At 58.8% G+C, this 24,642-nt stretch overlaps 1 protein-coding gene across 22 annotated transcripts in view; it reads left to right on the top strand.

Annotated features, from left to right (window-relative positions):
* Positions 1-24,325, top strand: part of DCTN1 (dynactin subunit 1) — a 143,139-nt gene extending 118,814 nt beyond the window's left edge. For 8 of the 22 annotated variants that reach the window (XM_038399000.2, XM_043512905.1, XM_043512903.1 and 5 more), the window contains 21 exons: positions 750-828; positions 1,778-1,937; positions 3,920-4,024; positions 4,533-4,724; positions 5,569-5,685; positions 6,484-6,636; positions 7,812-7,972; positions 8,705-8,873; positions 9,859-9,927; positions 10,537-10,599; positions 10,788-10,937; positions 13,137-13,298; positions 13,652-13,783; positions 14,338-14,466; positions 14,870-15,012; positions 15,693-15,859; positions 18,884-19,017; positions 19,918-20,107; positions 21,605-21,678; positions 22,587-22,676; positions 23,159-24,325. In XM_038399000.2, coding sequence (XP_038254928.1) covers positions 750-828; positions 1,778-1,937; positions 3,920-4,024; positions 4,533-4,724; positions 5,569-5,685; positions 6,484-6,636; positions 7,812-7,972; positions 8,705-8,873; positions 9,859-9,927; positions 10,537-10,599; positions 10,788-10,937; positions 13,137-13,298; positions 13,652-13,783; positions 14,338-14,466; positions 14,870-15,012; positions 15,693-15,859; positions 18,884-19,017; positions 19,918-20,107; positions 21,605-21,678; positions 22,587-22,676; positions 23,159-23,296 — 2,777 coding nt within the window. In that variant the 3' untranslated portion in view covers positions 23,297-24,325. Of the gene's footprint in view, positions 1-749; positions 829-1,777; positions 1,938-3,919; positions 4,025-4,532; positions 4,725-5,568; positions 5,686-6,483; positions 6,637-7,811; positions 7,973-8,704; positions 8,874-9,858; positions 9,928-10,536; positions 10,600-10,787; positions 10,938-13,136; positions 13,299-13,651; positions 13,784-14,337; positions 14,467-14,869; positions 15,013-15,692; positions 15,860-18,168; positions 18,184-18,883; positions 19,018-19,917; positions 20,108-21,601; positions 21,679-22,586; positions 22,677-23,158 lie in introns of all 22 variants that reach the window. The other 14 variants (XM_043512900.1, XM_043512904.1, XM_043512906.1 and 11 more) reach the window with 3 other exon arrangements.
* The last annotated feature ends 317 nt before the right edge of the window (positions 24,326-24,642 follow it).

The raw sequence follows: 24,642 nt of genomic DNA, 5'->3' as shown, positions 1-24,642 counted from the left end.
ATTTTGTCCTTGTTTTGATTCCCTAATGGGCTTTCTAGTCAAGGCAGACTTTAAAAATACATGGACAAGGAAGTGAGCAGCCATTGAATATTGACAGCATGAGCCGTGTTCCATGCCAGAGGGCCTGCAAAATGGTCATCTGAGAGCCCCAGGACTCTGCTCAGCTGGACAGAACCTGCATCTGCCAAAGGAGCAATAGATTGAGGAGACGGCAGATGGACGCACTGAGGAGGGCTGCAATGGGGGGACTGGGGGAGATGGATAGATTGAAGGGGATGTTGCATCTTCGGTGGGGTGGATGGAGGAGGAGAATGGGGGCGGGCGGTGGCTACTGGGATCACATTGGCTGTCACGCTAGCTACAGCCAGGTAAGTACATAGACCCCGAGAGTTAGAAAGGGCCACAAGCACCATCTAATCTAACCCCTAGAGTACAGCTCTGCTTTAGGCACCTCCGGCCTGACAGCTGAGATTGCAGATTGTGCCGTGCCATGCAGTAGTTCTTAGTTTGAGTCCCTGGCCACTAATCGCCCTACCTGAGCTTGCCATCCTTGTATCACTTGTGCCATATACTAGATTCGAGGGCTGCTCTGCTGAACAGGCGATAGGCTGGTGGGTTAACCCCCTCTGCGTTATCCTCCCCACTCCCAGGTTTAAACCTTAGTTGCTTTTGAGAGAACTGCCTCTGGATAACAGCTGATTTTCCTGAGAATGCTGGGTATCGTCTCTCTCTGCTTCCCCTTTCTCCAGGCTCTGATGGGGCTGCATCCAGCTACCAGGTCAAACAGCTAGAAGAGCAAAACGCGAGGCTCAAGGAAGCTCTTGTCAGGTATAACCCTCCCTCCCTATTAAATCTCCTCCTCCATGATCTCACCTCTGCAGATCTTCACTGCAAGCTCCATTCCCTGCCACCTGGCAACAAAACCTGCCTCAAAGCAGTGAGCCATGGACCTCTGTTCTCGAGCCAGGGTATTAACCCCCAGTCCCACACAGATACCCCCCTCCAAATGCTCCTCAGTTCCTTTCTAACTCTGGGCACATCTTTTAAACCTCAGGAAGTGAGGTAGGTCACTGTGAGTCTGCTGAGGTTATACATGCAGAGAACGTGAGAAGCAACCACTCTGCTTTCCTCTGATACTCTTGCTATGAGCATGCTACTTAAATACGGTAGCTGGTTGATAAGGTGAGTGTTTCCTGTGGTGACCAGATTGGGATGACTTCTGGCAGTGTTCTGCACACCTCCTGGTCAGGTGTCTACTGAACTGCTTTGCATTGTGAAATGGATGTTGCATCTCTCTGTAGTGTCCAAGGAGAAACCATGCAGGGGAGGCTCCCACCAATATACCTGTTATGGTCTTCTTTGACTAGCCTCTTCAGGTCACAGCCTGAGAGTCTGATCTGCCGTGTTCCCATGAAGAGTTAAGTTGCAAGCCATATCCAGGGGCTGAAACATCTCTGTTCTGAGTGAATGTGCACTGATGGCTGCAAAGCTGTCTTGTTTAAGAGTCCCGTTACCACGGAATGGAAATCTGAGCCCACTTGGGGTAAATGAGTTCCCTTTTCACTCGGCATGGCTGCCCCAGTATCTCAGCACTGGGCCTGCACGCTGTCCTGTATGGGATGGTCACTGCTAGTGAAAGGACAGGAGTAGCCCAGCTGACTCGGAACAGCTGCAAACACCTGAGGAAGGCTGTGATGGCAAGGACAGGGAATGGCTGCTGTGATCACAGTCCCTGGTTCCCTTCCCATTTGCTTTGAGCATGTTTGCTCTGTTTCAGGATGCGGGATCTGTCTGCATCAGAGAAGCAGGAGCACGTGAAGCTTCAGAAACACATGGAGAAGAAGAATTCAGAGCTGGAGAGCTTGCGTCAGCAGAAGGAGAAGCTGCAGGAGGAGGTGAAGCAGGCAGAGAGAACCATTGATGAGTTGAAAGAGCAGGTGAGTCAACCCAAAAGTGCTTTTGGGCTTCAAAGAGGGTCAGGGAACTACTGCCAGGCAAATTGGTATCTCCTGTGAACTGTTGGGTGTGGGGCTCTCGCTTATAAACCACACACTTCAAGTAGCACTCTTTGCTGCTGCAACATCCCAGGAGGCAGGGGGTGTCCCGGGGGTCCTGCTGTGGAGTCTGTCCCCCCTCCTCCAGCACTGGAGTTGTGCCATGCTCCGGGCTGTAACTAACTGATGTCTCCTTACCTCTGGAATTCGGTGCCGCCTAAACATGTTTGTCTTAGTGTGGCGCGGTCAGGAGGACGGGCGAGTCACAGCCATGCAGGGGTTCTAGTGACGTTGTGGAGCCTCCTGGGCAAGGTTTCTTATTCCGGGCTTCCTAGAGCAGGCACCGAATGTCTGCTGCGGAAGAAGCAGGCCACACAGTACAGGAGCTCTAGCATGATCCTGGCTCGGTAGGAGAGTGGTAATTATCACTGGCACCACTTGATAATGTGTAAAGGGAGAGAAATAACGAATCCTGTTTGTTTAGATGTAAAGAGAGTGAGCTCCCGTTCTGTCTCTGATAAATCTGACCCATAACCTTGTCCTGGGCTTCGGTGCAGAGCACAGAGGGCTTTGGAAAAGCTGGACTCAGGTCTGGCAAAGCAGTTGAAGACAGATTTCTTTTCAGATATTTTAAACTGATTGGAGGTTGCATAAAAGTACATTAGGCACTCGTGTCCCAGGTTCTGTGGCCACAGTGGCTGTGAGAATTGAAGCCAGGTGTCTCTTCCCATCTCCTCACCCTGCTGGAACATTGTGTTCCTCTAGAGCAGTGGTGGGCAACCTGCGGCCCATGGGCCGCATGCAGCCCGTCAGGGTAATCCACTGGTGGGCCACAAGACAGTTAGTTTGCGTTGACTGTCTGCAGGCACAGCCGCCCGCAGCTCCCAGTGGCCGCGGTTCACCGTTCTCAGCCAATGGGAGCTGCGGGAAGCAGCGCGGGCCACAGGGACTGGGTGACTGGACAATAAAATGGCAGATGAAATTAAATGTTGATAAATGCAAAGTAATGCACATTGGAAAGCATAATCCCAACTACACATACATAGTGATGGGGTCTAAATTAGCTGTTACCAGTCAAGAAAGAGATTTTAGAGTCATTGTGGACAGTTCTCTGGAAACATCTGCTCAATGTGCGGCAGCAGTCAAAAAAGCGAACAATATTAGGAGTGATTAGGAAAGGCATAGATAATAAGACGGAACATATCAGCCATGGTATGCCCACATCATGAATACTGCATGCAGTTCTGGTCGCCCCATCTCAAAAAAGCTATATTGGAATTAGAAATAGTACAGAGAAGGGCAACCAAAATGCTGAGGGGTATGAAACAGCTTCCGTACAAGGAGAAATTAGAAAGGCTGGGACTGTTGAACTTAGAAAAGAGACCACGGAGGGAGGGGATAGGACAGAGGTCTATAAAATCATGAATGTGAACAGGGATGTGTTATTTACCCCTTCACATAACACAAGAACCAGGGGTCACCCAATGAATTGAATAGGCAGCGGGTTTAAAACAAACAAAAGGAAGTATTTCTTCACACAATGGACAGTCAACTTGTGGAACTCCTTGCCAGAGGATGTTGTGAAGGCCAAAAGTATAACTGGGTTCAAAAAAGTAGATAAGTTAATGGAGGACAGGTTCATCAATGGCTATTAGCCAAGCTGGTCAGGGATGCAGCCCAATGCTCCAGGTGTGTCTACACCTCTGACTGCTGGAAGCTGGGAATGGTCGAGGGGATGGATCACTCGATAACGACCCTATTCTGTTCACTCCCTCTGAAGCGTCTGGCCACCGTGGGAAGACAGGACACTGGGTTAGATGAACCATAGGGTTGACCCAGGATGGTCGATCTTATGTTCTTTATGCAGTGGTGTTGGAATGTGGGAGTCCAGGTCAGGGTTAAGCTTTTGAGCCCTGTGTCCGCAGGTGGATGCTGCGCTGGGTGCTGAAGAGATGGTGGAGACTCTGACGGAGAGAAACCTGGACCTGGAGGAGAAGGTCCGGGAGCTGCGCGAGACCGTCGGCGACCTGGTAAGCTGCCCAGCAGGTAGAGCTCTCTGTCATGGGTCAGAGAGGAGCGAGATAGAACCCACGCGTGTTCCTTTGTCTGCGTGAGGTTGCAGCCAGGCTGGTCGAAGGACGGGACGCAGCAGTGGGAGAGCTGTGCTGGGCGGGCTGTTCCCCGGACACGGCACAGCCGTGCTGGATGCTGCCTAAGCAGGGATGCTGGAAGGGCTCAGGCGAGGCTCAATGAAGTCACCAGGGTTGGGTGATCCCTCAAGCACCTGCTGGGCACGATCACTGCGGCTGATCTCCTGGTCAGCCCTGAAGCTGTGCCCCTTCCCTCCTCTGAAAGCCCCACGCTCCTGTGGCCTGGCAGGCCGAGCTGTGTAGCCCCTTCTTCCTCCTAGGTTTCAGAGTAGCAGCCATGTTAGTCTGTATTCGCAAAAAGAAAAGGAGTACTTGTGGCACCTTAGAGATTAACCAATTTGTTAGTCTCTAAGGTGCCACAGGTACTGCTTTTCTTTCTTCCTGCTAGGAAGCAATGAACGAGATGAACGACGAGCTGCAGGAGAACGCCAGGGAGACCGAGCTGGAGTTGCGTGAGCAGCTGGACATGGCAACGGCACGGGTCCGCGAGGCGGAGAAGCGCGTGGAGGCTGCCCAGGAGACGGTGGCAGATTACCAGCAGACCATTAAGAAATACAGGGAGTTGACCGCACACCTGCAGGTAAAGTCCTTGAGCACCACCTGCCACTGCAGCCTAGTGGGGCCAGGGGAGGGGCTGCACCCCGTGCTTCTGGGAGGAGGTGGCTGAACTGCCCAGCACCCATCGGAGCAGCAGCTGCTTCAGGGAAGGGCTTTAGTGACAAGGAGGCAGAGCCCTCAGCAGGCAAGAGCACTGCAGAGGAGAGGAGATGGAACTAACCCTGCAGGGGCTGCTGCTGGCACTGCAAATGCACCCGGAACCAACTGCTGGTGGCCTAGGAGTTGGGCTCCTGATTTAGACGGGATTTACCGAGAACATCCAGCTAAGCCAGAGCAACCTGAATACTAGCTTATTCTGAGGGAAACTTCCTCTGATTGCTGGTGCTTCTGCTGCCTGCTGGCCATCCATCTGCTCCACAGTGGGGAAGCGTAGGTTGGGAGCAGCTGGCTGGAACCAGGGGGCTAACGTGCTCCCAAACGTGGGCATTGCGTTGTGTCCCGGGGGCTGCAGGTATGAAAGAGAAGCCCCACGTGTGCAGGTGGAGGGGATTCCCTAAGGATTCTGGGGGGCGCTGGCAGCAGGCAAGTGAGATCATCATGGAAATGCGGGTGGGGAGACGGATCCCGCCCTGCGTGATTGTTCTCCTGGGGCCTGAGCCGTCTGCCCTGTGTCCCCTTGGGAACTGGTGCTAGGCCTAGCGCTGGGGAGACACCTCAGCTGAGTGCACCCAGATATTCAGCTCGCCTTCCTCTTCCTTGATTGCCCCGTTATCCCCTCGTACCGGCCTGTCCCCCGGGGGTATTTGGGGGTTAGGAGATGGCAGTTCTGTTGTACTGCTAATTCTCCCCTCTCCTCCTGCAATCAGGATGTGAACCGAGAGCTCATGAACCAGCAAGAAGCTTCTGTTGAGAGACAACAGCAGCCTCCGCCAGAGACGTTCGACTTCAAGATTAAATTTGCAGAGACTAAGGCCCATGCGAAGGTACGGTGAGCAGCTGGGCGTGCGGGTGCGTGGGCCCAGGGGCAGGTGAGAGTGTACAGCATAGCTCCCTGTGCTCTGTACTCTGAGGGTGCCAGAGGCCTCCCCAAGGGCTGTGTCACTAGTGAGTGAGAGCACCAAAAAGGCTGCAAAATGGCTTAACTGCTGAGAAACGCTCCTCTTCCACGTCGATGCCGTGGCTAGCAGCATGGGCTAGTGGCTAGCAGACCCCTGGCAGAAAGGGACACCTGTGCGCTCTGGCACAGGCTGCGAAAATGGAGCTCTTAGCTATGTGGCAGGGGTGCTGGAAGGGCAAGTGTTGCGGCTGGAGATATCTGGCAGTAGCGTGTGGGGGTGGGGAAGGGGTGTTCCGAGTACCTTTCCTCTGAGAAACGTCAGCCCAAACTGTAACATTTTTCGCACAGCAGCAAGTACTTGAAAATGGGGTTTTGTCTGCTGAGCCCTGACGTGAACTTGCGCTGGCTGGAAGGAATGGTAACAAGTGTACAGCCAGGATGACTGACGTTTGCCCTCCTCAGGACAGGGACCCTGCCCTTCGGGGCCTGCTCTGCACCATGAGCACTAAGGCAGTGTAGCTAATAGACAGTGAGAAGGAATCTCCTTCCCTCCAGCAGCCGTGGGAATGTGGCTCTGGGACAGGTACGGGAATGTGGCTCGGACTCTAACCTACTGCACAGACTGACTGGCACGTCTGCGCCCCCCGCGTTATGCCAGCGAGCAGGCTGGAACCTGGGTCCTTTCTTCCAGGCTCCGTTTGATTTTTTCCTTTTGTCTCCTCAGGCCATTGAGATGGAGCTGCGCCAGATGGAGGTGCAGCAGGCCAACCGGCACGTCTCCCTCCTCACCTCCTTCATGCCTGACAGCTTCCTGCGCCACGGAGGGGACCACGACTGCATCCTGGTGCTGCTGCTCATCCCCCGGCTCATCTGCAAGGTAGCGAAGGACACCCCCCCGCCTGCACCAGGCACCTCTGCCTTTGACACGTTTAGGGCAGGGAATGGCAGAGGAAGAAAGCGAGCGGCTTGTTTTCATCCCACTTCAGCTTATTTCTGTGCTGCGAGCTGAGGGGCTCAGGGCTGCTCCATTGGCCCCGGGTGGCGCTGTGTGGCAGAGCTAGGCCCTTCCTCCCGCAGGACTTCAGTGAGCCCCTCTAGTCCACCCGAGCGGCAGTGCCGGGCTCTGAAGGGCATCTCCTTTGGGCGTCGTCTGCCAGAAGGATGGGGGCTGGGGGCCTGTGATGGGTTGCTCTACTCACTGCTGGATGGCGCCGCCTCCTGGTGGTTCCGGGGATTAGCTCTGTCTGCCAAGGCTGACAGCCCTTCCAGCAGGTACATGCCCTCAGTATCTCCTCTGCAGCTTCTCTCTCTCTGTCTCTCTCTCACTCAGGAGCAGCATCCTCTTCCCTTTCCTGCGGGAGGGCGTCAAGGTTCCCACTCACCTGCAGTCTCAGGCAGTCCCACTTCACTGCCTCCCAATGTCACTCCCGAAGTGGCTGACAGGGGAGCCCAGGGGCTCAGGGACCTCCACACAGTAGCCCAGGTCCATTCCCTGCACCTTGCTGCCTTTTCCTGAGCCGCTTTCATACCTCCTGGCCCTCCCCACTTCTCTGGGTTTGCTGGCCTCCCAACTCCCTCCACCCAGGGAGTAATGTCAGGCAACTCATCTCTGCACCCCTGCTGCTCCCTACCTGTCTCTAGCAGGAGAGTGTCTCTCTGATGAGCTGCCTCCAGCCTAAAGCTCCCCTGTTGGCAGCCTAACCAGCTGATTGGGCCTGCAGGGCTAGTGTGAGGAGCACACCTCATCACCGGGACAAAAAGGCGGGAGGCTGCAAGCGGGAGGGTATGGAGGGCAGGCTGCAGGGGAGTGAAGCTGATGGAAACACAAGAAAACCCCTTGAATCGGATAAAATGGCAGCAGTGACTGTGACTGAAGCTGCGTAAGCTGGTGCCTGCCCAGGTCCGGTCCATGGCACTGAGTGTGAAATGCCCGTCAGCTGGTGCTGCGTTCAGCTCCTTGGCAGGGATCCTGGGCAGCAGGGAGCAGAAAGGGGGATGTGTCGCCGTGCTGGGTAGCCCGGAGCTGAGACTGCTCTGTTTCTTCTGGAACAGGCCGAGCTGATCAGCAAACAGGCCCAGGAGAAGTTCGAGCTGAATGAAACCTGTGCTGAGCGCACAGGCCTGCGGGGTGCCCCAGGGGAGCAGCTGAGCTTTGCTGCGGGGCTGGTGTATTCGCTCAGCCTCCTGCAAGCAACGCTGCACAAATACGAACAGTGAGTACCCCAGGTGTCCTGCACCGTGTACCCAGCCTTTGGATCCCTGGTGCTCTGCGAGGAGAGCACCTAGGGTGCCCCATTCCTGCAGAGGGTGGGAAACCCTTCACACGTCCAGAATGGCTGAGGGCCAGGGAGGCACCTCGTCCTGAACACAGCAGCTGAGGGAGGTGTGTGGGGGGCTCTGGTCTCCAGGAAGGTGTTCCAGAGATCTGATGGGATTGTGAACAGCCACTAGAAGCACTGAGTGCCACAGCCTGCACTCAGACTTTTCACGTTACTGCTGCCAAGGCCAGACGGAGAATCCTTCCATCTGCACCTTCCCACGTGCGCCACTGAAACGCAAAGAAACCTCCCCAGCGCCCCCACAGGGGCTGCTTCCCACCCAACGGCGCTAGATCCATGCTCAAAGCCCGACAGCGAGCCCAGAGATTGGAACAGACTTTCACTTGCGGTCTCCCTTCCCCGGAGCCCAATGCAGCTAGTGCTGCTGCTGGTCCCAGTCACCAGAAGTGCCCTCTCTCCTTGGGTTGTCCTGGGGGCCTGGGCTTAGGATGGATGCTGAGCACCGGCAGCTCCCATTAGCTTTGATGAGCTGCGGCCGTTCAGCGCCTCTGACGGTCAGGCCCAAGTGTGGGCGTTCAGAACTAGAGCCCCCATGCGATTGCAGGGCCCCTGTAGAGACCAGACACTTGTCCCAGACTAGCTGATGGTATTTGCTCCTCGAGCCAGGGCCCTGAGTAAGTGCAGCGTTGAGGTCTACAAGAAGGTGGGGATGCTCTACCCCGAGATGAGTGTCCATGAGCGCTCGCTGGACTTCCTGATTCAGCTGCTGCACAAGGACCAACTGGATGAGACGGTCAACGTGGAGCCACTCACCAAAGCTATCAAATACTACCAGGTAGGCAGTGCGCTCTTTGCCACAGGCAGGTGCCAGCTCCGTGCCCCCTGTGCCCTACAGGCACTGGCCCCAGGGCAGGTCCAAGGCAATCTAAGCTGCGCAGGATGGGAGCAGTGAAGTGGGGTTGAGGTTTGCAGAGCCTCATGTGGCATTGCTGCTTTCAGGGAAACCACCCAGGTTACAGGCTAAGTAGTTAGCTTTCCGTCACCACCTTTCCTTCTTTCCCCACTGCCTCCTGAACACCGAGATCTGGTTCCCCTGCTAGCCCATGATGCGATCTCCTGTTCTCCAATGCTCTGAATTCCCTCCCTAGAGAAGGGAGATGCCTAGCCATTCTTGTGCCGGGATCCCTTATCTGGGTGTCCTAGGACGCTGGCTGCAGAAGCCATCACCGCTCTCCCACGGGGCCATGTCCCCATGTCAGAGACTGAAATAGACCTGCCAGAACTTCCCATAATCCCTCTAGGCTTGGCAGGAATCCCAGCCCCTCCAGGCCCCCTTTCCAAGCACAGAGGAGAATACTGGAGCAGGAGAATCTCAGCTAAATCCATGGGATCAGGCCCCGTTCCCAAGGGGGTATCTGATTGATTGTCCACTCCGGGTCCCAGAGAGCCCCTCAGCATGTGCTACTGCAGCCAGTCTACTGTCCTCCACCCCCTACCTCAGCACACTTCCCTCTCCCCAAACATATGAAGCCAGGTGCAGAAGTTGGGGACAGCTGGGATGGCGTGTGGCTCTGCTGGATTAACTCCAGTCTGGTTCCTGTCGCTGTTACCAAAGGGCAAACCTGTGAGCATGCTTCTGCTGTGGTGTTATCGTCTGCGGCACATCCAGCTCCCAGCAGGCTGAGTGCAGATGGGGCAGGCCCATGTTTGCTCCCCCACGCCAGCCTGACCAGCCATTCTCTGCTAGGAAACGGGTTGTAGGCACATGGCTCTGGCAGGGCTGCGCCGGGGCGCTAACGCCTCTCTCCATCTCCTTTCAGCACCTGTACAGCATCCACCTGGTGGAGCAAGCCGAAGACTGCACCATGCAGCTGGCGGACCACATTAAGGTGGAGTAGTGGCCGTGTGGCCCGTGCTGCGAGCCCTGGGGAAGGATTCACTGCACGGGCAGGCTGACCTGCAAGGTGGAGCTGCAGCCTGGAAGAGCTGCTGCTGCCTCCTTAATGAGAGCTTTGGAACACGTCCTCCTGAGACGCAATCCAGCCTCTTTCCCTGTGGCGCATTCCCCGCTAGCCTGGGCCGGCCAGCTGCCTGCTCCTCCCCCCGCGTCACACTTCTCGCCCACCAGTGGGGGTGTGGGGGGAAGGGTGAGGACACAGATGTTGTGGGATGGCCCTGCCAATGGGCTGGTGAGTAAAGAGCAGGGAAGAGGAGTTGAGAACACACTGCGCTGAGCCCGGTTCCTGCAGAGGAGCGGTCGGCGCTGTCAGGCCTCCCTTCAGAGAGCACCTGTGTCCTGGTGCCTCACAACATAACACCCCTCGGGCAATGGTGAAAACACCCCTAGAGCAAAGCAGCCCAGACTCCTGGGAAGCCAGAATCTCCGAGCTCTGGCAGCCTGTAATTCCAGAGAGCTCAGCCCCGCTCTGTCCCCAGGCAAGGTCATCTTGCTTAATATGCTTTGCCCTGTCCTAATGGCGCTTGTGCTTGTCCCACAGTTCACCCAGAGTGCCTTGGACTGCATGGGCGTGGAAGTGGGTCGATTGCGGTCCTTCCTGCAGGTGAGCAGATGACTTCCTGTCACCCTTGTTCCCCTCTGCATTCGGGGCCAGCACCTTGGCTGGCGTACGTTGGCGTTGCTCCATTGAAGTCAGTAGCTACGCCAACGTGAGCCAGCTGATGCTCCGGCCCTCGGCATCTCAAGTGTTGAGCTTTCTGTCCCCCTTCCTTCCTTCTGTGCGCCTAGCAGACGGGGCAGGAGGCGTCTGACCTCGCCATCCTCCTCAAGGACCTGGAGACCTCCTGCAGCGACATCCGCCAGTTCTGCAAGAAGATCAGACGCCGCATGCCCGGAACAGATGCACCAGGGATACCTGCAGCACTTGGCTTCGGGCAGCAGGTGGGGCTACCAGTGCCAAACAGTCCCAGGGGAAGTTCCTGTAGGATGGGGCAGCCGAACGCTGCCCCGCCGGGGCTGCACCGGCAGCTTGCCAGGAGCCGCAGGGGCACCGCAAATGACCATGAACTGCAGAATTGCAGCCACCCTCCTGCTGGGTGATGCAGCCTGCAGAGGATACACATCCCAGCAGGCAGTGCTGCACTGGGGGGAGGGGAAGGAGGCTGCTCAGAGGGAGGCAGCTGCGGGCTGGAGGGGGAGGATCATTTGGGTTCTGGTGAAGGGGAGGCTCCCACTTTAGTCAGCTCCATAATGGCATCTGTTGTGCAGGACTATATTCTCTCCCTCCCTCAGCTCATCTCACCCGCCGCCCCCCCAAAGGGTTTTTAGTACTAGTCTGGTGCTAAGGATGCTGTCGCCTGCCTGGCCTGAATGCTCCCTTGGGGAGAGCAGAGACAGAGTGCGCAGTGGGGAGAGCTGGTGCAGTCAGTGCATTGTGGGCGAGCCAGCACGTGTCTTTGTTTGCCTGGCTGGGACTGCTGGCATTCGCTGCTGCGGGTCTCTTCTGTCTTTCGGGTTGTGTTACATGCGTACCTGGGCCCTGCATAAAAACCTGGCCGTGCAGTGACTTGCCCCTGCCCTTTTCCTGAATGGGCTGGGGCGCTTGACCGATCAGGGCAGCGCTAGAGAGAAGAGCTAGCAGAGAACGGATTGGGAGCGGGAGGAGCCGGCTGAGGTGGGAGTGGGACACAGACGCTGCAGTCACCTTGTGGGGCAGAGTCCTTGCGTTGAGAGGAGGAGGGTGCGGCCAGGAGGCACATGGCCTAGTGAGTAGAGTGTAAGACCGAACTAGGAGAGCCCTGGCTGCTTCTTCCTGACTGAGCCACGGCCTTGAGCTGCCATCTGTAATGTGGTCTGGGTAACGGAACTTCCCTGGGTAAATGGGGGGCGAGGGATAGCTCAGTGGTTTGAGCATTGGCCTGCTAACCCCAGGGTTGTGAGTTCAATCCTTGAGGGGGCCAATTAGGGATCTGGGGCAAAAATTGGTCCTGCTTTGAGCAGGGGGTTGGACTAGATGATCTCCTGAGGTCCCTTCCAACCCTGATATTCTATGATTCTATGAAACACGTGGCCCGTGTTACAGCAGGGACTGCACACAGCTTGGGGAAGCCGCGCAAGCAGGAAGGAGCTGAGGGAACCAGTAGGGCAAGTGCAGAGAGCAGGAACCTTGGGCTCAGTGGTGACAAGAATCCCCCGCCCTGTTCACTTCCTGGGCTGACCTTCCTTCCTGTTGCTCAGGATCTTCTCCCTAACGATGCTCCCAAAGACATTAACTGAACTGCCCTGCGCAATCTCTTACCATTGGGGTGAGTGCAGTGCAGAGACGCCTGGCAGGCCCATGGAGGAACAACCTCCACTTGCCTCTGCTGGGAGCGAGTCCTGTAATTGCCCTCTGCCACGGAGTCCCCGGGCCATGCTCTGGAGCTGCTCCCTACGAGGCCAGTCAGGACTCTGGGGAAGTCTCCTCTCTGGGAGCAGCCTGTCTGCAGGACACACAGCTCACCCGGCTCCCCCCTTCCTGGGTCTGACCTCGGAGCATTCAGCATCCTCTGCCCCTCCGTGCGCTTCCCACAGCGAGTCTGCCCAGGCGGGGTCCTGGGCAAGCCAGAGGGTCCTGCCCCCAACTCCACAGTCAGACGGGACTCTCAGCCAGCCAGTAAAACAGAAGGTTTATTAGACGACAGGAACAGGGTCTAACACAGAGCTTGTAGGTGCAGAGAACAGGACCCCTCAGCTGGGTCCATTTTGGGGGGCAGTGAGCCAGACAACCACGTCTGCACTTCACTCCATGTCCCCAGCCAGCCCCAAACTGAAACTCTCTCCAGCCCCCCCTCCTCTGGGCTTTGTCCCTTTCCTGGGCCAGGAGGGCACCTGATTCCTTTGTTCTCCAGCCCTTTAGCTCTCACCTTGCAGGGGGAAGGGCCCAGGACATCAGTTGCCAGGAAACAGGGTGTCGGCCATTCTCTGTGTCCAGACCCCTGCACACACCTGCCCTCTAGGGCTCTGCAACCGTCATACACCCTTATCCCACCACCTAGATCCTTAAGAACTGCATGGGGAAACTGAGGCACCCCCACACTATTCAGAGGAAACATTAAAAACAGTCCCGCTTTGTCACACCCTCTGTCTGCCTGACCCCAGGTGTCGGACACGCTGCTGGACTGCCGCAAGCACCTGACCTGGGTGGTGGCGGTGCTGCAGGAAGTGGCTGCTGCAGGGGCCCAGATGATTGCCCCGCTGACAGAGAACGAAGGGCTCCTGGCCGTGAAGCTGGAAGATCTGGCCTTCAAAACAAGCGAGCAGGTAGGAACCCTGTTCTCAACTTCCCTACAGTCCTCTGCCCATGGGGAACGAATACCTGTTAGCCTCAGAGTGGCTTGTATCTCACTCCAGCCCCATGGTGACTTTGGGATGAGCCTGAGTGGAGTGACAGCTAGTTAACGCTGAAGCGTAGGGACTTGCCACTCACCTATCCCCTCGGTCTGCAGCCTCCTCGAGGCCACAGGGGCTGACTGCACCACAAGGCTGGTGATCAGTGGTGTGGAGCGAGTGCAGGAAGCCTTGCTGGCAGTGAGGCCCTAGCAGAGGTGCTTGGCTCAGCGGGTGCAGAGTGCACCTTGAAATGGGGTAATTCTCTCTCTCTCCATCCTCTGCAGATCTACGGCAGCCAGGGCATCAACCCCTATGAGTGCCTGCGCCAGTCCTGTAACATCCTCATTGCGACCATGAACAAGATGGCCACTGCTATGCAGGAGGGAGAGTACGACGCTGACCGGCCACAGACCAAGGTGAGGCATGGCTGGGGGGCACCTTCGGGCTGGGCCAGGGCAGCTGAACTGAGCTGTCACTTCCTCCGGGCGAGGCCCTGATTTCCTGTGGATGGCGGGAGGAGATGGAAAGCCTACCCTGATCTCTGGCAGGCTGTGTGCTGACACGGATGGTCAAGCTGCAGCGCACACAGCTATGCAGCACAGCAGATGCCGATGGGCAAAGCCCCTCGAAGCTGGGTTTGATGCGGGGTGTTCTGGGCAGAGCAGGCTCTCTCCTTTGACGCTGTTAGCAGGGTGAGGGGCCAGCACCTTGCATCAGAAGCCCACCCTGCTGTCTGTGCAGCTTGGCGGATGCTTACAAACCAGTAGGTGTGTCTTAGCTCCGTCAGCTTCCCGGCCAGCGAGACCAGCCCCCCCTGTATTGTCAGGGACTTGGGGAGCTGGGCAATTGCCTGTCGTGCAGATTTGGGGGGATGTTCCCTCAGCAGCGTCCTGCCCATTTTTCACCATGAGCAAGCTCTGGAATCCATCAGCTGGTGATATCTGACTAACGCCCTCCCTTGTCCCTGCAGCCCCCTCCTCCCGTCAATCTGAGGGCAGCCGCGCTCCGGGCCGAGATCACAGATGCCGAGGGCCTGGGACTGAAGCTGGAAGACAGAGAGACTGTCGTCAAAGAGCTGAAGAAATCGCTCAAAATCAAGGTGAGCTCATCCGTGGTCTGTTTCCTAATCTGCCTTTCCTGTTGGCCGAACCCTGTATCCTCGGGGAGCGCACTTCACCTGGGCAGTAGGCAGCTGCCTGCCTGTGTTGCTCCTACTTCCTGGAGTGCTGTCTGCGGCGCTGTTAGCCCTTTGGATCGGCTTCCCTGGGGGAGACGCAAGCGTCCCTTGTAGGAGTGGCCTGTGGCATCAACCATAAGGGACTCGCCAGTCCTCCCCCCAGGGGCTGGTCTGTGTATGCCTAACCTGATCCCCGGAGCCAGTAAGGACATGGTGGCGTGTGCAGGCTATTGGCTGCACCTGGGGGCAGGCACTCCAGGGCACCGGAACATGCTGTCCACCCTCAGGAGCCTAGAGCACTTGGCTTTCTCCCCTGCTGCTCCAGGGCGAGGAGCTGAGTGAAGCAAATGTGCGCCTCAGTCTCTTGGAGAAGAAGCTTGACAGCGCGTCCAAGGACGCGGATGACCGGGTGGAGAAGATCCAAACCAAGCTGGACGAGACCCAGGCTCTGCTCAAAAAGAAGGAGAAGTGAGTGGGTTTCCCAGCCTCCTGGGGGATTGGGGATGATCTAGGCCAGTGGAGAGCACCTGCTAAGGGAGGTGCCTGGGCAGAAGGGGTAGCAGTGATAGCAGCTTGCCATGGTTCCAGGGCTGTTCTGGAGCTTAGAGGTGGCTAGGCACAGCCGTTACCCTGGGGCAGCTAGTGGCTGATGTGAGGCAGGTTTGAGCAGGGCAGAGAAGTTGCATCTCAGAATAGGCTGCATTCTGGCTGCTTTCTGTGTGGTGCAGGACGTTTGTATTTCACACCATTGCCAGACCCGAGTAATAGCGTAGCTGTATCCGGACGACGGGTGCTGGAGCACCGTGAACTCCCAGGGAGAGAGCAATGGGCCTGATAGAGCCAGAACCAGGAGAAAGCGAAAGAGACGAAGGGCTGATTGTCCAGCAACGCTTCCTGCGTGTGAGATCGTCGCCTGCAGAACAGACTAGCCTCCCAGGGAAATGGGTGGAGGCCCCCCTGTCTTGAGTGAGAAGCCCTGAGCTGGCGGGGGAGCGTATGACTGGGGGAGGGTGCTGGAAGTTACCGAACCTGATGAGATCCTGCAAAGCCTGCTGGGTAGAGGCTGTGAATTCTGCCAGCTGAGCAGTGTCTCGTTCCCCAGGGGAACGTCTCTCACTTGGCTGGTGGCTTGCTCTCTCCTCCTGCAGGGAGTTTGAGGAGACCATGGATGCTCTTCAGGCTGATATTGACCAGCTGGAGTCGGAAAAGATGGAGCTAAAGCAGCGCTTGAACAACCAGTCCAAGCGCACCATTGAGGGGCTGCGTGGATCCCCAGCATCTGGAATCGCGTCCATCGTCTCGGGCATTGCAGGAGGTGAGTGATCCGCCCATGCCCCCACCCTAGCATCTGGGGCTGCCTCAGCCTTGCTGCCCGGACGCTGGAAAGGAAACCCGGGGAAAAGGCCCAGGGGATGGGGAGTGTGAATCCCGAGGTAACTCAGTCTGTCACACTGTGTCCCTACCAGAGGCAGAGCAGTGTTGGGTGGACGGGTACTGGTGTGAGCCCCGTGAAATGAGCAATGCTCTAGACTTGAGGAAGAGAAGGGGCAGGGGCCTTGCAGCTCACTCGGTTCTGGGAGCACCAGGCTGCCATCTCAGACATCTGGAGCCAGTCGTGCACGTGGTGGCTCAGCCAGCCCGCAGGCTGGAAGGCCCTGACCTAGATGTCCAGGCATCAGTGGATGAGCCGTGTGATGGCCCGGCACTGCCTCCCTGCACTCTGACCTCTCTGGGCAGTGCTTGCTCAGCTGGGCGCTTGCCCCCCCAACTCCTGTGTTACTGCAAGGGCAGCCAGCCAAGGGAATACCTCTCCCACAGGCTGCAGCTGCCTAGGGGAGGGAACGCTGCAGGGCTCTGGGCCACATGGGTACGTCGACTGGCTGGTGATTTCAGAGCCACTCCGTGGTATTCTGACCTGCACCCCAGTGAGCAGACAGCTGGAGAGGAAAGGCCCCTGGTAGGCTGCTGGAATTCCCTCTGCTCCGCCACACAATCGCTGCCGCCTTCCCCTTTGCTCCCATGGCTGAGGTGGCAGCTTCCCTCTATGGATGTCGAAGAGCCTCACCCAGCCCCTTGTTCTGTCTCTCGGCGCTATCCCAGCAAAGCACCGTGTAGGAGCACAGGCCTGGCTTGCATCCAGCCTCCGTTGCTCCCGAGCCCGTGGTCTCCTTCCCTGCTGGTGGAGAAGCACAGCAGCTGCACTCACTTCCTCTTGGCTAGGGCCCTCTCCAGCCATGGCAGGAGGCGAGGGTTAGTTGGATCCTTTCCGCACGCACTGCTGGAGTTCTCCACTCAGCGTGAGCCGCAGGGGGCAGGCCTGCCCAGGCTGAGTGCAGGAGTGCGGCAGGGCCTAGCAAGGGCCGTTAAGGGGACTGTATTCTGTTCCTTGCAGGCTCTAGCTGGAGTCTGAGCTGTGGGATTCCCAGGGCACCATTGTTCTCAGCTGCCTGCGTTTCACAACAGTGGCCCAGACCCTGGGGCTCTTGGGACTAGCCAAGGGGTCTGTCCAGCAGCAGGTGCTCCTTGGAGCCCAGAGGTGATCGGTTAGTAGGTCTGAACTCCTGATCCCGCTGGCGTTTATACAGAGGGGTAATGTCCAGTGCTGACGCCTTCAGCTGTGCGCTAGCATGGAGATGGAGCATGCTACTGGCCACTGGTGCCCTCCTGGCACGCCACCCTGGGGCGATTGTCAGCGAAGTACCTCTGCCTGGTGCGTTGCTGGCGGTAGTTGGTCTGATCCCTGGATTTTAGCCTGTTTTCTTCTCGGAGCTGCAGTGACCGTTGGTCTGTGCTGAGTGTCTGGTGAGAGCGGGAAAGGTGGTGATGCCGCACTGCACAGGTACCACTTGGCTGTGCATATCGCAGCAGGAGCTCTTGTCATCTTCAGAACACTGCCCCAGTCCCCGCTGATCAGTGCTTGCTGCGCGTCGGCCAGGGACGGGGGGTCCCTGGTTTGCAGCAGGGCAGCCGTGGTACAGGACGGCAAAGGGACTTTTCCAAGGCTCCAGAGTGAGTCAGTGGCAGAGCTGGGAAAGGAGAGTCCTGTGTCCCACTTCCTTGCGCTCATGGCTCCGGCTCAGTTCTCTTGAGTTGCTGGCGCTCCGGTGTCTTCCCTTTGCCTGTGGTTCACCCAGCCGTCTGGCTGCCTCGGCCTCTCTGCAGGCCGATCCGGAGCATGCTGGGCCCAGTGGAGGCGGTGGGAGGTGTCGGCAGGTCTCAGGATTCATCCCAAGATGCAGCTGCTCTAGGAGAGGCATCTTGGTCTGCGGGTTTGTCCTGCCAGATTTGCTCCAGGGGTGAACTGTGTTGTTTTGGAAACTTCCTGCTCTGCTGACTCAGGTGGGCTCTCCGGTCCTGCGCCCCCGTGCGGGTTCTGCAGCAGGCAGTACGGGAGCCAGCATGGAATCCAGCTCCTTCTCCGAGGCCGCGTGGCCCCGTGAGGGCCACAGGAGTAAGAGGCAGCCGACTGGGTGTGAATGTGCACAGGGAGCAGATCTGCAGGGCAGGACGGTGCCCTTTTTAGAATGGCTTCTCTGGCCAGAGCTCCATTCGAGCCTTGCTCCTCAGCTTTTAATTCTGCTTCTTCTTGTCTCTCCTGTGCTTTCCTCCCCTCCGGCACTACAGAGGAACAGCAGAGAGGTACAGTATCCTGCTCCAGCCTGCCAGCTCTCCTGGTCTCTGTAGGCCCCAGGAGGGCAGGCCCAGTGCATGTGAGAAGGGGGTTCTGAGGCTTTGGGAATCCGACGTGCATCCTACTCCAGTGCTGTTGTTCTAACTGCAAGGAAGCCACGTGGCTCGCTGGCCAGAGCATCCTGCAGCTCGCCCAGTGTCCGAGAGGGGCAGGAACCAGCTGGGGAACAGAGGGGAGATGGATCCACAACAGTGCCCAGAGCTGGTTCTGCCGGGGGCAGTGCAGGGCTGCATCCCCTCTCCAGCTCAGTGCCAGGCTGTCCTGGGAATGCATCTGCTGCAGAGACAAGAGGCAGTTCTGCAGGGGTGGGATCCTGGCCTGGGGCATGCGGCCCCTGACAGGTGTTGTCAGGGTGCTGGGCCCCCTTGCTTGCTAGGTATTTGCATGGGTTTGAGCCCAGAGCCCTGCCACAGGGCTCTCCAGCTCCAGCTGCGTGACTGTGATGGCTCTGTGCCCTGGCCAGGGGCGTATGGATGGGTCATTGCTCCTTGGCACGGCCACATTCACCTCTTCCTTCCCATCTCAGCCTGCAGCTGGACCCCTGCATGCACAGACACGCCGGCTGCAACGAACCCGCCTGGCGGCTTGGACCCCTGCTGGCAGCTCCTTAGTCTCCTTTGACCATTGATGTTCTCTCCCTGTTCGCAGGTGTCGGCGCTGGCCAGGTGATGGTGGGTGGCTCAGGGCCTGTCCAGGTGAAGGACTCGCCTCTTCTCCTCCAACAGATCGATGCCATGCGGCTGGTCATTGAGCACCTCAAAACTGAGAACAACCGGCTCAAGGTGAGGGCCTCTCTGTGTGGGCATCTCTTGGGGTTTGCACCACTGGGCCCTCCAGGCATTCATCCAGCCAGGCCTGGGCTGCACACGCCCCGACTGGCTACCGGGAATCACCCATTGCTCTCCAGCCGGTCCCTCCCGGGGGGAAGCAGAGAAGGGCTGTATGCTTGGTCAGAGGAAGGGGAGTCCAGACGGGTTGGAGCTGGGATGGTTTAGTCTGGAGCTATGGTGAGAATCTAGAGGAGACTGGCTGACCAGGATACTGTTTATAGGAGCAAAGGGCCATCGATGGAATGCAAAGGAAATGTGCCGTTAACCTGTGGACCTCCCTGCTGTAGGGCATTATTGAAGCAAATAGCTAACGTCAGACCCCTCTGCTCTACAAGGGGCATTTGCAGACCCACTCGCAAGGATAAAATGCCAGGGGCTCCCATGCCTCATGCTGCTGTTCCTTATCCTTCCCCTCCCCCGCACCACCAGCTTCCAGGGTACAGTGCTGTGCATTGGGGGAGGGATCCCTCCTTCCTCTGTGCCATTCAGCACGGAGGTGACACCAGGCCAGCAGTCCCCCGCTCCAGGGCCACGGGCTCTGTTCTGGGAGGACAGCGCCTGTTCTCCTTTGCTTGAATTGCTGGTGTGTGGAACGGAGAATAGGTTCTCAGGGCGTGAGTCTGGGTCCCTGCTCCCCTGGGCTCACGCAGTTTGCACTGGGGTGAGTGGAAGGGGGGGTCTTGATGCCCCCAGGCGAGGGGAACTGCACGGCTCGGTATCCCTGGGAAGGATCTCTAGCTCCCTCTGTTTGCCTGGTTCTCCTGCGGCTGGCCGGGGTGAGGTGCCGATTGGAGAATGGGCCGGGCCCGCGGTGGAACTGTGGGTTACACTCTTGTGTTGCTTCGTGCTCAGGGAGCACAGATGAAGACCGAGCTGGCAGCGTTGCCCCCTCTGCACCTCCCGAAGCTCTCGCTCCCCAAAGATCGGCAGGGAGAGGAGGTGGCCTCCGGCACCCTGTACAGGAAGACGAGCCAGCTGCTGCAGACCCTCTACCAGATGAGCGCCAACACCAAGGTGGTGGACGTCACACGCAGGAGCTCGGGTACGTCCTGCACACACAACTCCTTGGCGCAGGTGCCCCGAGGAGGCAGGTCAGCGGAGTCAGCTGGGACCCAAGGGGGGCAGCTCGGCCCAGGCCTGCTAGTAAACTTACTGGAGGTAACAGCGTCAGCGCCAGGACCAAGCCAGCAGAGGCCGGGTGGGCCCTTCTTGGGTGGGTTGTGGACGGGGCCCGCGGGCATGCTCTTCTCTCGGCCCATGCCCAGGGCAGAACTGTGGGTTCAGAGGTCACACTGTAACCAGCTGGTCGTGCTGCAGTCCGTAACCCCCACGCCGCGCTGCGTCCGGCGGCTCCCCGCGAGAAGGCAGCGCTGGGGAACCGGCGAAGCAGACGTTGGACGCCCAGGGGAGCAGGCTGGAGATTTTTGCTTGTTGCTTTAGCCCCTGTAAAGGTTTCATTTGCTCCGGAGATGACTGGTGCTGCGTTGTGACTTGGGGGCCCCTCGCTGGGGTGTGTCTGCGCTTGGTATCCAGGGGACCGAACTCTGAGACCCCGCGATCGGGAGCCGGACACGCTGGGAATTCAGGGCCCCGGAACCTGCCGGAGGTGCTTGGCTGTGCAGCCCACCCAAGTGCCCCGTGCACCTAGTGGGGGGCTGGCCATTTCCTGCCTCCCCTTGCGAAAGGTGTCCCCCAAGCGAATCCTCCCAGTGAGTTATGGGCACCCCCGGCCTCCCCTGTGCTCACTGGCAGTGTATGCCCTGTGGGCAGAGCCAGGTACCGTGCCTGAGGAGTGGGGTGTTCTCCTCACCAGGTTCCCTCTGAAGGGCCCAGAACGGCCTCATGAACGCCCCCGAGACCCTGCTCAGCCCCCGCCCGCTGAGGGGACAGGCCGAGCTGTTGGATGGGCAGCGCTGGTTTATGTGGCAGGAGCTCAGCTCCCCGTGGGCTGAAGGACCGGACCACGCTGTCACCCTTGCCTAGGGATCTGGGAGCTGTGTGAGAGGGTCCTGCTGACCCCCAGAGCTGCCCATTGCACACACTGGGCTGTTCATCTGTGCTCTGGCCTTTCCTATGCTGGCCCCTCCTGGAGGACGGGGGAACAGGGGCTTAGTCTCCCTATTCCTCCTGCTTTCAATGGGCCTCTGGGACGGGAACTTCCCTACAGTGTCGTGTTTCTCATTCGATAACCTGGATCCAGGATTCTCCAGTGCTGTCCCATCTCCACTGAACAGCTGCTCTACCCCAGTCAGAGGTGGCTGCATTTCAGTGCTGGGTGATGATGGGATTCCTGACTACAGCTTGTAGGGTGCTTGGGGCTGAATGCTACTAGCCAAGGTCACTGTCAGACCCCGGCTTGGGGCAGTTCCTCCCCCTCGCCCAGCTGGGACTCGGCATCGGGGCAGTTCCTCCCCCTCGCCCAGCTGGGACTCGGCATGGGGCAGTTCCTCCCCCTCGCCCAGCTGGGACTCCACCCCCTCTCCGGGGAAGTCGCGCTCCTGCAGGGAGCCTCCTTACCAGGCCTCTTCTCCCCCAGCAGGAAGCCCGGCCGCCCAACTGCTGGAGCAGACGGCCCGCCTGAGAGCCCTGAGCAGCACCATGGACAAGCTGAAGGTAAACGCAGCCCCTGCCCCCCAGCCCCGGGCTCCCCCCACACCCAGCTCTGCCGGTGCCCCTCGCTCCCGACCCACAGCCCCTGCCCCCCAGCCCCAGGCTCCCCCCACACTCAGCTCTGCCGGTGCCCCTTGCTCCCGACCCACAGCCCCTGCCCCCCAGCCCCGGGCTCCCCCCACATCCAGCTCTGCCGGTGCCCCTCGCTCCCGACCCACAGCCCCTGCTAGCCCAGCCCCGGGCTCCCCCCCAGCTCTGCCGGTGCCCCTCGCTCCCGACCCACAGCCCCTGCTAGCCAGCCCCGGGCCCCCCCACATCCAGCTCTGCCGGTGCCCCTCGCTCCCGACCCACAGCCCCTGCTAGCCCAGCCCCGGGCTCCCCCCCAGCTCTGCCGGTGCCCCTCGCTCCCGACCCACAGCCCCTGCTAGCCCAGCCCCGGGCTCCCCCCCAGCTCTGCCGGTGCCCCTCGCTCCCGACCCACAGCCGCCTGCTATCTAAGGGGAGACGGTTACACATGTTGCTTTTTTGATGTGAACAAACATTTCCTTTGACCTGTGAATAAAACAGCTACAACCCCAGATAGCCACGTCTTCCCCACTCCCCCGCCCCCAAAAAATGTCCATGTGCTCTGTGCATGCTGCATACTTGGGTGTTGGGGGGGGGGAGGAGAAGGGAACACCACCTGTGGAGCCACTTAGACATCTTCTAATTTACCCTGGGCGAGGCAGGGTTAGCCATCCCCGTCCTCAAACCCTACCTGGGTGATGCGGGGAGCTGCTCTTGCCAGCTGGAGACCCTGGCAGGAGAGGCAGGGAGCTCCCCACCCCACGCCTGCGGCCGGGGGTGCTGGGTGCCCTGCAGGGTGCACATCTGGAGGGATGATGCTGCCCTGCTCCCGTCCTCCCTTGCAGGATGAAGTGATGAAGGAGACGGTCCTGCAGCACCCCGGGGCCAATGTCCTCACCGACTTCGCTACCTTCCCATCCTTGGCCTTCCTCAAGGTGAGACGCGGCCCTCCTGGGAGCGTTACCCACAGCACCGGGATGCGGGAGCCGAGGGAGCACGTGGCCTGGCAGGTGTTCTCGCCAAGCCCCAGAAGGCTCTGTGCTGAGTTCCCATGGTCCCATGGAGAAGCTCCCTTGCCATGATCTGGAGGATTCGGATTAGCAGTCTGGGGGCTGCAGGTCCCAGCACCTGCAGCCGGGGGGAGGTAGTCGGTGTTCCTGGGGGGGTAGCACATGCCATCCCCATGCAGCGTGGCTCTGGGCTGAATGGAGCTCCAGGGGCCTGCTGACAACGGTCCCTGCCAGGGAGGAAAGGCGACCGGGTCCAGGGGTGTGTGAAACCCCCTCGGGCGACACCGTCTGGAGCTGGCCCCTAGGAGATAACAGTTTTACCCTCCTGGCACTTGGTCATGAGGGGCTGGGGGGGCTTTTATTAGCCTGAGTCCTGCTGCCCCTGACCCTCCGCCCTGCTCTTCCAGGCCAAAGAGGAGAAGAAGGAAGATGCCGTATACGTTGGCAAAGTGACCTTCCCCTGCCAGCCTGGGCATGGCCAAGTGCACAAGCTTGTCCTGACACCGGAGCAGCTGTGTGAGCTGCACGGCCGCCTCCTCTCCTAGGGGAACCCCCCACCCCCACAGAGACTGGTGTTCATTGCACCACCCCCCCACCCCAGCCCGTTGCTCTCTCTTCTCCAAGCCCCTTCTGGGCAGGGACGTGCTAGCCTATGCATGCAGCAGACCCCAGCAGAGTGCTCTGGGGCACTGGGGCACTCCCCCTCCCTGTCACAGCCTTGGATCGCTGGGTTCCAGCTAAAGAAACCACTTGCTCTGCTGCCCCGCTGAGGGGGAACCTTGGCATAACTGTGTGTGGGTGTGTGTGTGGGTGTGTGTATTCGCTCCTGCCTGGGTCTCAGCCTGCCCATCGTCCTCGCTGCCCTCCTGGTGCATCTGAGAGCTGCCTTTCTCCTGGGGCGGGGGGTGACTGTATACATTACACTCACCCCAGCAGCTCCTTGTCCTAACGGCACAGACCTGGCCAGGGAGCTCATGGCTCCTGATCCGCTCAGCCCCTGCAAAGCCCTGGGCCGGGCTTTGTGGGGATCACCACCTTTCTCCAGGTGGGCTTTGAGTGGCAGAGATGCAGGGACTGGCCCTGCACTGATGCTGGGAGCGGCATTGTAACCCCACCCAGCTCAGACTAACTGACCAACAAGAGAAACCCAGCCGGCGGAGATGCCCCCGTTCTGCCCTGCTTGGTGCTGAGGGTTTGGGCTCCTGGCCAGGCGGTCGGGCCATGCCTCTAGCTCCTGTCTCTGGATGAAGGGTTCATGACAGAGGGTAAAGAGAGCCCCTGGGGCTCCCGCTCTGAACACTACAGATGCAGTGGGGTGAGTTCAAACCCCGTCACACCAGCTGCTGGTGTCAAACCTCCCCCCCCCCCCCCCAGGGGCTGTGGTGGTCACATCAGTGCAGCTTTTACAGCCATGCCGGGGCCGGGAGCCGAGTTCCCCCATGGCTAGTGGGTGAGTGCACAGAGGAGCTTTGGGTCTGTTGGTACGTGCGCATGCTGCTGCACCATCCCCTCATGTAACCGGTTCTTAGCACTCTCGGGCTCTGGAAATGAATAAACTTCAACTGTTAAACCCAGCTTGGTACACGAGGTTATTCTCTGCTCCACCTGCCTGGGCCCACTGCCAGGGCTGGAATTCCCAGGATCACCTTGGCGCTGTGTGATGCTGGCTGCCCCCCAGCCTTCTGCTAGACTAGCTGATTGGAATGATGTCACAGCTTCGTTAGCTGCTCAGCCTTAACGATGACGTGCAAAAGCGGCAAAAATGGGCATTGGCCTTTCTGGCTGCCTTATGATGTGGATAGAGGGTCTGGGAGCATGTGATTGGTTTACATTAGAAACTCTCAGCCCGTCTCTGGTCTAACAGGATTGTGACATATGCATGTGAAATCTT

This window comes from Dermochelys coriacea, chromosome 4 (assembly GCF_009764565.3).
Source record: "Dermochelys coriacea isolate rDerCor1 chromosome 4, rDerCor1.pri.v4, whole genome shotgun sequence".
Lineage (NCBI taxonomy): Eukaryota > Metazoa > Chordata > Testudines > Dermochelyidae > Dermochelys > Dermochelys coriacea.
The sequence above is the reverse complement of the archived record's forward strand: the minus strand, read 5'-3'. Positions and strand labels throughout refer to the sequence as shown.